Below are 13,995 nucleotides of genomic sequence, written 5' to 3' on the forward strand. Positions count from 1 at the left end.
TATTTTTCTATTATTCATTAAAAAATAAATTATATTTATTTTTGTAGTGAGAATGAATATTTGATATCTTTAATTAAAAATTTTGTTTCAACTAATATTACTTAATTAATTTTAGTTTAATTGTACATCAGAATAAACACATTGTTGTAGGAACATCGCATACATCATCGGCGGGTTAAATTGTTTGTCGGTCCATACGCAGCATTGCTCTGAAACAAATATATTAAATATCTAAGTATATTATGCTGTATTGTGTTCGTTGCAACAACCTCTCTGATGTGGTGGTGCGAGTTGATGTCTTAAGCACCGGCGCTTTGTGGATTCGTTTGGCGCTCTATTTGAATTTTTACAAATTTTTCTTTTCTGTTTGGATGTCTGTCCTTGCCTACTACTTGCTATTGGCTACGGTATCAGCTTTTTATCAGGCGGACCGTACGCTTGTTTGTCACTCTAATAGTATTTAAAGAAAATTACCTGTTCAATTTGTATATTTAGGGTTTGATGGGATAGACGAACGTATCAGCGACATCTTTGCCAAACGCGTTTTTAGCGGTGCAAGTGAATTCACCCATATCGCTCCACGAAAGATCTTTTACAAGTAAATCCCCAGATGGCATCACCTGAAAAGGAATTTTGTTTTTTAGTTTTAACATAATAAAATATAGATGGCAGTAGTAGTTTTATATTAATAATAAATTTTTTAACTATACATCTAGATGGCGCTAGAAAAATAATGTAATTTTTGTTACTCTACCATAACATAGTTTACGATTTTGTCAATTTCATCCAAACGATTTCCTGCAATACACTAATATTACAAATTGGAAAGATAAGATCTTTTGTTTTTTTTTTTGTTTTTGTAATATTAAAGCTTAAAAATTACTAAGCTGATAAAAAAAATTACTAATATTAAGCTTCATTGTCATTGAGTGACTTTATTTGAACGACAGAAATTTAAAGCAGATTAAAGTTATTCACGAGTGAAACAGCGGTCAATAAAGCTAATCTCATAAAAGTATTTGTATAGTAAATATATATTACACACACACCCTAAATCTGCCATTTCCATAAACTATTTTGTCGTTATGGATCCAATAGACTTGAGACTTCGTTGCACTGAACACGCGACACGGGAGCATCAAAGTTGTACCTTGTAGTTGGAAAATACCTTTGTAGAACGCCGTGATTATAGGTTTTGTCGCAATCATTGACGGCAGAAGATCGGTTTGTTGACCTAAAAAATAATATAATAGTAATAAATATAGCAATAAAAGTAACACGCATAATTGGATTATAATAATCATTTTTTACTGCAAATATTAGAAATTAAATGTGTTTTAAAACCCCCTAATCATGTAAAATAATTAAAGTCAAAAATTACAACGCCTGTTTTACGAATAATGTGATATCTATATAAATAAACATTGCCTCTGATGTTATTGTTAGTATAATATGTTAAAATAAAAAAATAACTACATCATTATTGACTTTATTATATTGTACGCTATATTAGCCTCGCTCTAAGAAAAAGATAAGGCAGCCTAAAATAAGATTTGGATACAAAAAAACGAACGAAATCGACTTTACTCAAAAGATTATAGGCAGCCAGTGCCGTTTTTGTCTGTTAAATTTATAAAAAAATCATCATGTATATCCATCCAATATTCTTATTTGCGTATTTCGATTGACATAGGACGAATTGAATAGCCCGACTGAGGAATTCTCAACGCTACAGAAGACCATAGGTTAACCATACTGTTTTCAAGTACCGGTAAGTACGGGATAAGTGTTTTCTATGTCCTTGGCATTGCAGGCGTCCTTAGGCTACGGTATTCGGCTACTATCAAACAGAGTAGTTTTATAAAAATAACTTAAAGCCGTGCTTTTTATTTCGTTGCGAGTTCTTCCTAAAATTAGCTGGTAGATATTATTATTATAATGACACCTGGTATTTTTACAACAATTGTATACGATGGAAAATATATTTTTTTCATAATCTACCTTCAACGATAATAGTAGTGGAGGTACTGGTTTCCATAAGTCCAGATGAAGCAACGCAAGTGTAAACATCGCCATTTGATGGTGCCTGGACCACCATCTTAGAGACCATCTTCGCTATGCTAAATGAAGGTGCTGAAAATATCTCGTTCACATCCTCTTCGAACTAAAAAAGGAATACTTTTAATTAACGTTGTTTTATCTCCTAAATCCCCCCTCCTCTGATATAAGAAACCATATCACTACACTTGATGGATTAATCAATCATTCATTCAATCATTTTTTTTTTCAAGTTGTAAAGGATTTTAAAATGGACATACACAATATATCTTCTTTACAGACGATCTGATAAATCACCTTGCATCAGATTAAATTTACATAAACGATACACATTCATCAATGCATCTCCATCTCATCGCGCTTCTTTATTTATCGAATTCCAAGTGAACATGATGTACATCATTAATCTTGACACAAACTTTGTTTGTGAATCAGCGTTATCCGTGAGGTAGAAGGAAAGATTTTAAGGAATTAATCGAAATAATATATGCTGTGTGGTTACGGCATCAAAGAATATAGCCGACCCAACTCTTCCCGTGGGTGTCGTAAGAGGCGACTAAGGGATATAACACAGTTCCACTACTACCTTGGAACTTAAAAAGCCGACCGATAGCGGGATAACCATTCAACAGCTGGCTTTGAAATACACAGGCCGAAGACGAGCAGCAGCGACTTCGGTGTGACAAAGTCAACCCTGCGGTCACCAACCCACCTGCCTAGCGTGGTGACTATGGGCAAAACACATGAGTTCACGCCTTGAACTTATGGAGACCTATGTTCAGTAGTGGACTGCGAAAGGCTGCTGTGATGATGATGTGGCGAAAATAATATTAATTTCTAAAATTAAAAATTCAAAAAAATAAAGTAATTTTTGATTTTGCTTTCAATGTACTATATAATATATAAATAACTTACATCAGATATAGGTATCCCATTCTTCATCCATCCAACGACGGGCGCAGGGTGGCTCGAAACCACGCATTCTAGAACCAGGGTTGTCCCGGGTACATGTCTCACAGTCTCGGGGAGTTTGGGGTCAATCTTGAGATATTTTGAGAGCCGACGTCTGGGTGGTGGTATATCTGGAAGCGAGGCAGATAATTTTATTAGTACTATATTTTCTGTCTTGGGGGTGCGAAAATACACACAATACATAAACACAAACGCTTATACTAATGTATCATGTAGTGCGTATTATTTATTTAATTCACCTACAGATGTGAAATTTATATTCAATTTTAAGAAAGTCTAAATGAAGATGAAGAAGAAATCCTTCAATAATTTTTATTTCTTATAATAAATGAAAAAATAAAAACTACTGTCCATCCTTTTGTTTCTAATTTATTCTTAGCTTTATCCTTTTATCGAACCAAAGTATTTCTAAGTCCTATATCTAATTGTTAATCAAAATCTTTATCATCAATGTCTTTTACTGTTTCAAACATATTAACTTATTTATTACTTTAGTATGAAAGTAAGTTTTTTTTTTGGTTCGGTTTTGTTGTCTTGTTTGTTTTGTTATTTTTTTTTCTCGTAATGGGCCTTAATGATTATATTTCAATATTGTTTATCTTATAACTTTTTCTGTGCTGCGTACCAACCCTAATAAATAAATAAATAAATAAATTTATATCTAACTTCATTGGCAGCTTTAAATTTTAAATGGCAGTATTAAAAAAAAAAACAGTAATTTATGTTTAACACTTTATTTTTTTTTGCGTAAAAAAATCTCATTATACTTTTAAAGTGTCTGGATCTTTGTAAGTCAAACGGTACGACAGCTGGTCAAATAATTCAGCATAGCCTAGCAACAAGATTTTAGTTCGTATAAAATAATCCTATTACATGTCTGTACTATTCACTTAAACCTCGTTTTTGACACAATGCTATCCATCATGTAACATTATTTCAAGGTTATTTGCTGTATATACATACAAAAAGTTTTATAGAACTATTTAAGTGACATATTATACACAATTGTACGAGTATACATCTTGTATCTTCTAAGTTCTTAGTAATAATTTTATTCCGCTTTGGATTTTTTAGTACTTTAAACTAAAACCCACGGACGCTACTTTAACCTGTCTTACGTTTTTTAGAATGCAGAAACATTATCAAAATCTGTTTAAAACTGCTTGTAAAATCTAGCCAAATTTTAGCATATCTGAATTTCTATTAACACAATAGAAATATAGCGTTATGTTAATAGAAAAAAAATAAAGTCGAATCATGAAGCACCCTCTTTTGAATTTGTTCGATTTTCAAACGGATGATATCACCGACACTTTGAGACGACGATTTATTCAAGTTTCATATGAAACTCATTTTGTAATTGAATTTCATGACTTCCTTGTATTTCCAATTGATTTTCAATTTGTCTGTTTAATATTTTAAATGGTTTTGATAAGAGTTTATTTTAGTGTTGTATTGTTAGTATGTTCTTTGTCTTTTACGGAGCGTTTTACTCGGGAGCTACTAGACACATACTGCAAAATTATTTTTGGATAGATACTAGATTATTAAATAGCTTACTAGAGATAGAAAATTTGACGTAAGCTCCAAATTTCCAATTCCAAATTGCCTCAAAAATCTATTGCTTCAGCTTGTAATATCTCACTGCTGGGCATCGGTCTCTTTGCTCATGCAGGAGAAGGATCAGAGCTTAATCCACCACGCTGCGGATATATTTCTTACTATGAGTAACGATCAATATCAGGTGTACACAATATTAACCGGAACCGTCGGCTTAATCTATCATTAGTCGGCAAAACCATGGATAGATTTTGGAAAACGGCCGTAAGAAATCTACCGTATCATATCTATTAATTAAATTATAATCTATATAATAATGTAGAAAATAAATTGTTTCTACTTACCATTTGGTAATAAATTGTTCTCCATTTCCATCTTATTTTCAAGTTGTGCGTAAATATGCATACTTTGTAGCGAAATTAGCGCCGCGGTGGCGAGTAGCGAAACTAGGCTAAGCATGTTGTTTGCTACTAGCTGGCGCTAGTTGAGTTTTGATAAAATCTGGAATGTAGGAGAATGAGTTAGTTTTTAAAAGTTCCTTTTAATTAATCATATAATAAATACATAACAAAATGTTTGTATGGAAATGGCTTTACTGAAGTAAGTTTAATAATTAAAATACTATAAGAACATTTATAGGGGATATTTAGTGTCCTTTTAGAACGGTAACTTTTTTCAATAAATAAATCAATGAATATCTTTTAACATACACACATGGTCGTCTTTTCTTCCGGTAAGCAATATAATGCTTGTGTTATAGGTAACAACCGACTGCTATAGCTAAATACTTATTTTTGATAAATATACATGGAAATAATACATATATAAATACAAATATTACACCCAGATTCGGACGGAAATCGAACCCGAAACCCGCCTAACAGAAAGCAGGCCACTACCCGAGTAGACATTTTTTCGTGTTCCTTAGAAGGACCGGACCAGGCATGCCTGATCTGGACCGGATAAGGTATGTAACGCAGAAGATTTGTCTGGACATGATCAGGATGAGATGAGATTTCTTGATCGGATCCAGATCCTGATCAGCCAGTTCGGACTGGTCGAACAAACTGCGCCAACGGGCTAGTCAATATAATTGTATACTTAGCAACTACTTGCGGTTATGATTCCTATTAACATCAGTCTGATCGTTGAGAAGAGGGACAGTGTAAGGGAGTCGAAGATATGTATGTAATAGTCCACAAAATATCTCAAACCGAAACCTGAGATAGACAAACGGATAAAAACTTAAAAAATTAGTTTTTATTAGCCAAGCATTGATATTCGTTTAGTAAAAATATTTTGACATTAAATCAAAAATTTATATAAATACTCTAACATTTTATTTACTAATTCTGTTCATTTATACACGTACGCATGTACGCACTTCCAAAAAAAGGAGGAGGTTCTTAATTCGACTGTACTTTTTTTATGTTTCATACATCATTTTTTTCCTTTTGACTGGGTGGACCGATTTCGATTAAAAAAAAATTTAATCGAAAGGTGGTGTGTGTCATTTGGTCCCATTTAAATTTATTTGAGATCTAACAACTACTTTTCGAGTTATAATCTAATAAGGCGTTTTTAGTCGTGTGTGTCCACAACTCAAAGTGACAGAATCGATTTGAATACGATTACACTTTAATGTATGCATTGATTCGAAATGATTTACTTTTTGGATTCTGGTGACCTTATTTAAATATATATATAAATAAAAATGAAGAGCCGAAATGTATGTAATAATGTGTATGTATGTAATACATTAATTTCGACACTTAGTTGGACTTTTTGAAGTTAAACTTCTTTACGCGCGCTCGACTTGGTGAATAAGCTGGTGAATGCGTGACGGAGCGTTACGAAAAGTGTAATCGTGTGAGGCGAACGGAAGTTGAGAAGGAGATACGATTTAGTGAAGATATAGAGTTACGTTTCGAATATTACTGCTGGAGCCAAAGAAGTTTTACTTCGGTCGTGTGATCTAAAGCACGCTCGTGTTTTTGTTCATTATTGTCAGAACAAAGTTTGTATAAAAGAACATTAAAAATATAGACAAAAAAAAAAATCGGTAGGTTCGCCGGGTCAGCTAGTGATGAATAAATATCTTATACACGGTCGTCTGTTCCTAAGGTAGGCGTCTTAATGCCACTGTTTTAGGTAACTAAATAAATATATATAATATATAAATAATTTAAATTAATATATTTTTCTACTTTTTTATTTTATTTCGTCATGCCATTATTACAAGACGGGTCTTTTTGGGAAATGTCTTTGCCAGAATTAAAAATGAAATTAAACCGTCATACAAGCCTGCTTTCTTTTGTAGTTATGCCGAAAATCACTAAATTTTATATTTGCTTTGCAACGCGGTTTCACTCACATTAATCACATGAGAAAAGTACTAAAATATGATATAGCCTTTAAGCTTGCCCGGTAAATAGACTATACCACAAAAAAAATCAATTCTATCTAGATTCTGTGATATGAGCGTGCAAAAAAACAATGAAAGTTCAGTCATATTAGTATAAATGTATAAGACTGTATGTCAATGTCTGGTACATTTTGTCATCAATTCTTGACGAAATAATTTGTTCTCTTTTGGTCATCAAACCAAATGAATCAATGATTGAATTATTAAATGAACGATAGTAACTCACACCTCTAAATTTTTGGTCTTATATATACGAGTATGTAAAGAATGTTATATTTTTTTGTCTCATAATTTTATTAATTAATTTTTTTTCTGTAATTATGTTATTTTATTTTTAAAAAGGATATAGTTTTATGACTTTTGTTTTATTATATTTAAGTAAGACGATATTAGTTGAATACGTAGAAAAATAATTTTAATTTATTATCATTTAATTTTTTATATTTAAATTTTTTTTACGAATTTTACGTTTATTGAAGTCCACATTGTAAGAATAATATAAAAAATATTAAAAATGCTTTTATTCAAGTATATTAAAAATGAATTTATTTATTTTTTTAACTTTATAGAAAACGATCATTTAGGTAATTTTTATTTAATTACGAATTTAGTGATAACAATTTTTTATAATCAAATAATTTTATCAATAAACATAATTTTACTTTATTTTTATCTATTTTAATTAACCTATTAAGAACTAAAGTTCGTACTTTTTATAATTAACTTTACTTTAAAAGCTAAAAATAATTATTAATTTATCATATTTCGCAATAATTATTTTATATTTATATTAAAATAAAATTAAATAAACGCATATGAAATAAAATAACACGGTTAAATTTTAAATAAATCTTTACATTACAAAATAATAAAAATAAAAATAAACGAAAATCTAGCAACGTAATAAAATTAAATTTATAATAGTAATTTTTATGGGATTTTTATTATTTATTTATATTACAATATAAATAAATAATAAAAATATATATAAATAATAATAAAAATTATGGACATACCTTATAACTCTCTAGAGAAACACAGTTACGATATAGTCTAGAAGACCTAGAACTAGGTCCTAGTCATAGATGTGTACAGGAATATCGTTGGCAATCGAGTACGCGTTTGAGAAGGAATCATCCCTTATTTATACTGGTAGCGGCGGAATCACACTACGCGGTTTTTCGTCTACTGTGAAATAAAATGAAATATGTTTTTTTTAATATCTGTGGCGAATTTATATTCAATTATTATTATTTTATATCCAATTGCATTTCCTTTATCAATTTTATTTTTATTTTTGTACATATGGTAATTACATAACTTTATTTTTTTTTCTCTTTTCTATATTTCTTATATGTGACAGTTTTTTTTTTGTTTTTTTTTTTTTTTTTTTATAATACGCAATTTTAAAATCCAAAGATGTGTTAAGTGAATAATATGATCGATATTTTTACGTGTACTTTATTCTAATAAAGAAAAAATAGTTGAACAACAAAATGCAATAATTTTTTATTTTATTATTATTAAAACACACAGAAAAAAATAGAATGTATAATTAAGAAAAAGAAAGCAACATAAAGTTACTCTATAAATAAATTAAATGATATATATAATATAATATAATACAATAAAAAAATATTTAACCATTAAAATGGGAAATATTTTTGATAAAACATAGATTATACAATTTAAAAATGTACAGAAACAAAACGCACTCTATGTGTCATAAAAAAAAAAAGATTTTTCGAAAACAAATTAAAACAGTTATGTATGTAATAAGCATTACGTCACTGGAGCAATTGTTACGTCATACATCACTTTAGAGCAAAAAAATCCGCGTGACTATTGAGACCACTTGCCGGAGTTGTGAGTTCAATATAAAAAAAGTGTCAAAGTATAAATGCGGTTTCACCTGTCTTTTTGTGTCTGTCAATTTTTTTATAATCTATATTTTTTTTTTTTTTTTGAATACCAATTGAAACTAAAAATAATATAATAATAATGCCAATCTTTATTTTACTTTATCTAATAGCTACCGTAGTGTTACTTGTATTGTTTTCGTGCTGGTAAATTGGATAGGTACTGACCGTTATGGTAGCTCCTTTGCTTCTATAAGTCATAGAGTCATTTTTTAATACATTTCAAAAAAAAAAATAGATATAAATTATTAGTTTTATTCGTTTTAAATGTAATCTAGATACACATATATAGCTGGTGGTCTGGGTGTTTGTGCAATCCTTGTGGGTATCCTTACCGTGCCTCGGAAAGCACGTTAAGCCGTTGGTCCCGACTCCCAGTTGTTATCATGTAAACCTGATAGCGATCGTTACTCATAGTAGACAACATATCTGCCAACCCATATTGGAACATTGTGGTGGATTAAGCTCTGATTATTCTCCTTCATTGGGAAAGAGGCCTATGTCCAGCAATGGGATATTACAGGCTGAGGCGTAGGGTAATGAGGATTGATATAAATGTTTTGTTGTGTTCCTATGATGAGTAAGATGACCAGAGCTCCTGGAGCGATTTATTTTTCTGACGTCTATAAGCTGCGGTCTTCGCTTACCATCAGGTGAGCCGTACGCTTGTTTTGCCGACCTAGTTATATAAAAAAATCATCACACATATTTTGTTTTGTCATTATGAATTAAAACAAAAAAATGTAAATTTAACAGTTTTAGTATGAATAGCGACCAATTTTTTTTTTTATTTTATACAAAAAATAATAATTATAAGCAATTATTTATCAAATCAGCTTAAATGTGTTTTACTATGATTTTAGGTCACCATATATTCTTTTTAATAATTTCTAGACTAGTCAATACACGTGGTTTCTTGTGCCATTCGACTTAATATTTTCACGCTTTTTTCTTTTCGGTCACTTACCCGCTCCTACTTAATATAGGTAGGTATTGTGATGTTTTTGTATCTGTTAATTTCGTAAATAAACAGATAGATTATTTAATGAAAAAAAGGAATTTGGTTAGGACGTATAAAACCACAAACTAATTTATTGATATTTGTTATAATTGTAATGAACTTACAGAAGATATTTAGTATTTAGTCTTCATTTTAAAATGTATGCAATATATACCAAAAAATCAGACAGAAAAGAAAACAAAAGAAATAAAAGCACGCGAGCGTTACGAATTTACGTAACAAAAAAAGCAATATTCATAATTATTTTATCTGATTAGGAAAAATTAATTCTTTTTAAGAAACAAGTATCTCAAAAATGTATCAACAAAGAAAACATTCGATGGTTTTATTCGAAAGCTACTGATGCAGTTACAACCATTGAGCTATTATTACTAATATACGCACGTACCTTCGTATATAGATCAACGTTTGTGTCAATAATTGTGTTTGCTCGCAAACTAAAAAAAACCGACTTCAATTACATCGACAAGTAATACAACGTAGATCGACGAAAACATAGTCAAGCAACTACGCGTTATCAAAGATTATTCAAAAAGAAGTTATCAGATCTCGATAAAATTTATATGTAACCACATGATAAACATCAACTTTCGATTAAATTAAAAATTATTAAAAATTAAAAATTTGTCGAAATCGGTCTACCCGGTCAAAAGTTCTGATGTAACATACATAAAAAAAAAAAAAAATACAGTCGAATTGAGAACCTCCTCCTTTTTTGGAAGTCGGTTAAAAAGTTTGTGTTTACTTATGTACGCACGTAAGAAGTTATACTTCATTGGCTAGCTAACTTCACGTTGCTAACTTCTTCGTTGACTAGCTAACTTCAAGGTGTCTGATTCATTGTGACGGTGTGGGCGCGCAGCGTAAAAATGTCTTATCATCATTTTTCCCTAACAGGCCAAAAGAAGTGTAACTTCAAAAATACACACATATTCACGAAAAAGTTAGCTAATATTAATTGACGAACAAACGTACATAATTTTACTGTTTATAACATTAGATATATAACGTTGTACGTTTTTTAATTCGCCAATGTATACCAAACCTAGCACGTGGTACAAATGACGCAGAATTCCACACAATGCTTCGTCGTCATCAAATAAATCGTGTGTCGGGCGTTTTCTTACACCGTAATATGTATCTGTGTCATATCACGTCGTGATAGAGTTTAAATTTAGTGCTATTCGCAAAGATAGTGTGACAAAAACTCTTGAATGGACGGAATGTAGACTCTTAGAAATAGTATGACGACTTACTACTGGATATAGCGCGCGATTAGAATTGATTATTTGTTGTTAATCTATAAACTGCGTGTGAATTTTGAATGACTTGTCGTCTTTGTATGTTTGATAAGGTATTGTATGAGATGTTCTTTCAATTAAAGCGTTTAAGAATGTGGTTTAGTGTATATAAACAGGTTGAGAATAGAGTTGTGGGTAGATTAGAGAGTAGAATCAGACTCAGTTTTTTGTAAACAGTAACTGCGGAGTTTCTTGACATTTCTTCTCTGCAGAACCTACGTTCATAATCGATGGTAACTTCTTCTAACTAAAGTTAAGTCATTGATATAAATTTTGGTTCGTAAAATTGTGACTCTGTGATTTTGAAACTTATTTCAATTAAGGTGTAAGAGAAATGTGTTGTTAGATGCAATTTTTTTCAAATAATTAATTCGGCGTAGATGAAATGAAGTCATGAACTAAATACACTTAAATATTAAGAATCTTTTCAAAAACTTATGGATGAATCGAAACTGAATTTAATTAATATAGCTTATAATGATTCAAAATTATCATTGAAGACTTTAATTGATATATAAATATGATTTAAATTTATATACAACTTGGAGAATATAGATAATATAAACAAGTATACTATTAAGTATAAAGATAATGTTTAGTGTGAGTATGGGTTAATGTGCTACGCTCTGGATTTAAATAAATAGGATTAGGCAATTAACCTCGAATGGAAAAGATGTCTTTTCTTGGATCACTAGGGTAATATACAAGTGTACGATCCACCTGATTGTAGGCGTTACCGTAGCCTATGGACGCCTGCAACACCAGGCGCGTCACATAGGCGTTACTGACCGAATGTTTTCTCCCTAAGCTAGGCATATCTAAGAACTTTGCCTACATTATTCACTATTAGAGCACAGAACTAGTTGACAGCAGTCGGTATTTTCCCAGTCGGGCTCCATATTTTGTCCTAGATTATTCTCTTCCTGCCTTTATCTGGCTGTGGAAAATTTACGAAAACTTTAACAACATGGTCACCGACGTTTCGAGTGTAATAAAAAAATGATAATAAACGCCTCATATTCAACGGCCCCTAATAGGATTAATCCTGTGTCAGGGTTCCGGAAACATCTGTAAGGTCAATATAAATATTTACCATTTGTGGTAATTAAACTAATGACTAGTGCTGTAAACTCTGCAGCAACATGCCGTCTGTTATGTGTTGGTCATAGGGCCTGTTTCAGTTGCGGATAAAATTATCCTACAAATAAGATACGATTAACCTTTAACAGCAGGAGGTAGGAAGAGAGTAGAGGTTACTTTATAAACTACAGCCTAAAAATGTCTCATAAATATAGTGAAATTCGGTAGTGAAGAAGGATAAATATATCAACAAAAATTATCTGCTGGATATCATCATCAGTTAAATAGCGCTATCCCCAACTTGTAAAACAGGCCTTTAACAAGAATAATTCTAACCGTTTGACAAAACTTTTAATCGTTTAAGGTTTCAAGATCACGTCATATAGGGATTTCAGTCATTTTTTTAAATGTCACTAGGTCGGCAAACAAGCGTACGGCTCACCTGTTGGTAAGCGATCACCGTAGCTTATAGACGTCTGCAACACCAGAGGCATCGCCAGCGCAATGCTGACCCCATCCCTAGTTCCTCCCAGGAGCTCTGGTCACTTTACTCACCAACAGGAACACGACACTGATTGAAAACAGTGTTATTTAGCTGTGGTCTTCTGTAATGTCGAGGTACTACCCCAGTCGGGCTGCTCCATATTTTGAGCAGGAAATTTCCTGCTGTACCCCACTTCATTTAAATAATAAATATCCATAAGAATATTCCAAACAATCATTAATAATATCAAGATAGTATCTGATGGTAAAGTTAATTACTGGAATAATTTGCTAACTGGGAAACCCATTGAGACGTTCTTTTAGGAATTGTCACATTTTGAGTTAAGGTAATCGGTACCATCTAGATTCTAGACTCATCGTTTTAATTGGTTCTAATCATTTAATTTTGCCATATGTGTCTTAATAATTGAAGCTGTTGAAGAAATTAAAAAACTTTGATTTCACTTTAATCTGTCAGCAAAATTACATACAATACAGCAAAATGACATAACATTAAAATGCTTTGAAATACAAAAGCAGTTCACTTAACGTACATATGTAATTAGTAATACGTATAACATCATTGTAATATATATATGTATATATTTTTTATGTAAATTCATTTAATACGGTACTTTCTACAATTTCAACTAATCACATTACTTCATAAGTTATTTAAAGTATTATACATATTTACAATTCACAACTTAAGAACTAAATATTTACAGATAGTTTTGGTATAAATCATGTCCGCGTGGAATTGTGCCAAGAATGCTGGCAGCATTTCCCCGTTGAATCGCTATAAAGTCAATATTATCAAAATATATATTTAAAAAAAAAATTTAATTCTATTTTTTTCCCTACAAATCTTCCAATGTCACAAAATCACCTAATGTGAACCGTTTGGCTCCTTGATCGTATACAAGGAGGAGATAAATTCGGACGCGTTTGGTTACACTACCAAGGACATTGAAAAAATGTGTCATTTTGTATCAATTTTTACGTTTCGACAAAGATTCGTTGTAATTAATAAATTCGTGATTTCGTCCAGCGTTGGTTATATTTGTAACAATATACGATGTTTGATTAAACATTAGAAAATGATATTCATCAACTTTTTTTAACTTATTACTTATAAGTGATAAATTTATGGTATAGATTTAAGTAATTTATTTT

The 13,995-nt window shown here is 31.0% G+C and overlaps 1 protein-coding gene across 1 annotated transcript; it reads right to left on the reverse strand.

Annotated features, from left to right (window-relative positions):
* Window positions 1-491: 491 nt before the first annotated feature.
* Window positions 492-4,965, reverse strand: LOC123667387 (neural/ectodermal development factor IMP-L2-like). Its single transcript, XM_045601296.1, has 5 exons — window positions 4,935-4,965; window positions 2,974-3,140; window positions 2,002-2,164; window positions 1,050-1,234; window positions 492-620 (listed from the first exon to the last, which is right to left on the reverse strand). Exons 1-5 carry the CDS (start codon window positions 4,963-4,965, stop codon window positions 492-494), a joined length of 675 nt encoding a protein of 224 aa, XP_045457252.1.
* Between the last annotated feature and the right edge of the window lie 9,030 nt (window positions 4,966-13,995).

The sequence above is a fragment of the Melitaea cinxia genome, chromosome 28 (assembly GCF_905220565.1).
Source record: "Melitaea cinxia chromosome 28, ilMelCinx1.1, whole genome shotgun sequence".
NCBI lineage: Eukaryota > Metazoa > Arthropoda > Insecta > Lepidoptera > Nymphalidae > Melitaea > Melitaea cinxia.

Bases quoted from the DNA above. Each gene is read 5' to 3' on its own strand.
- LOC123667387 (XM_045601296.1), bottom strand. From the start codon at position 4,965: ATGGAAATGGAGAACAATTTATTACCAAATG. The intron at 2,165-2,973 runs GTAAGTTATTTA...TTCCTTTTTTAG, and splicing joins ATGGGATACCTATATCTGAT to TTCGAAGAGGATGTGAACGA. The intron at 1,235-2,001 runs GTAGATTATGAA...ATTATTTTTTAG, and splicing joins CACTACTATTATCGTTGAAG to GTCAACAAACCGATCTTCTG.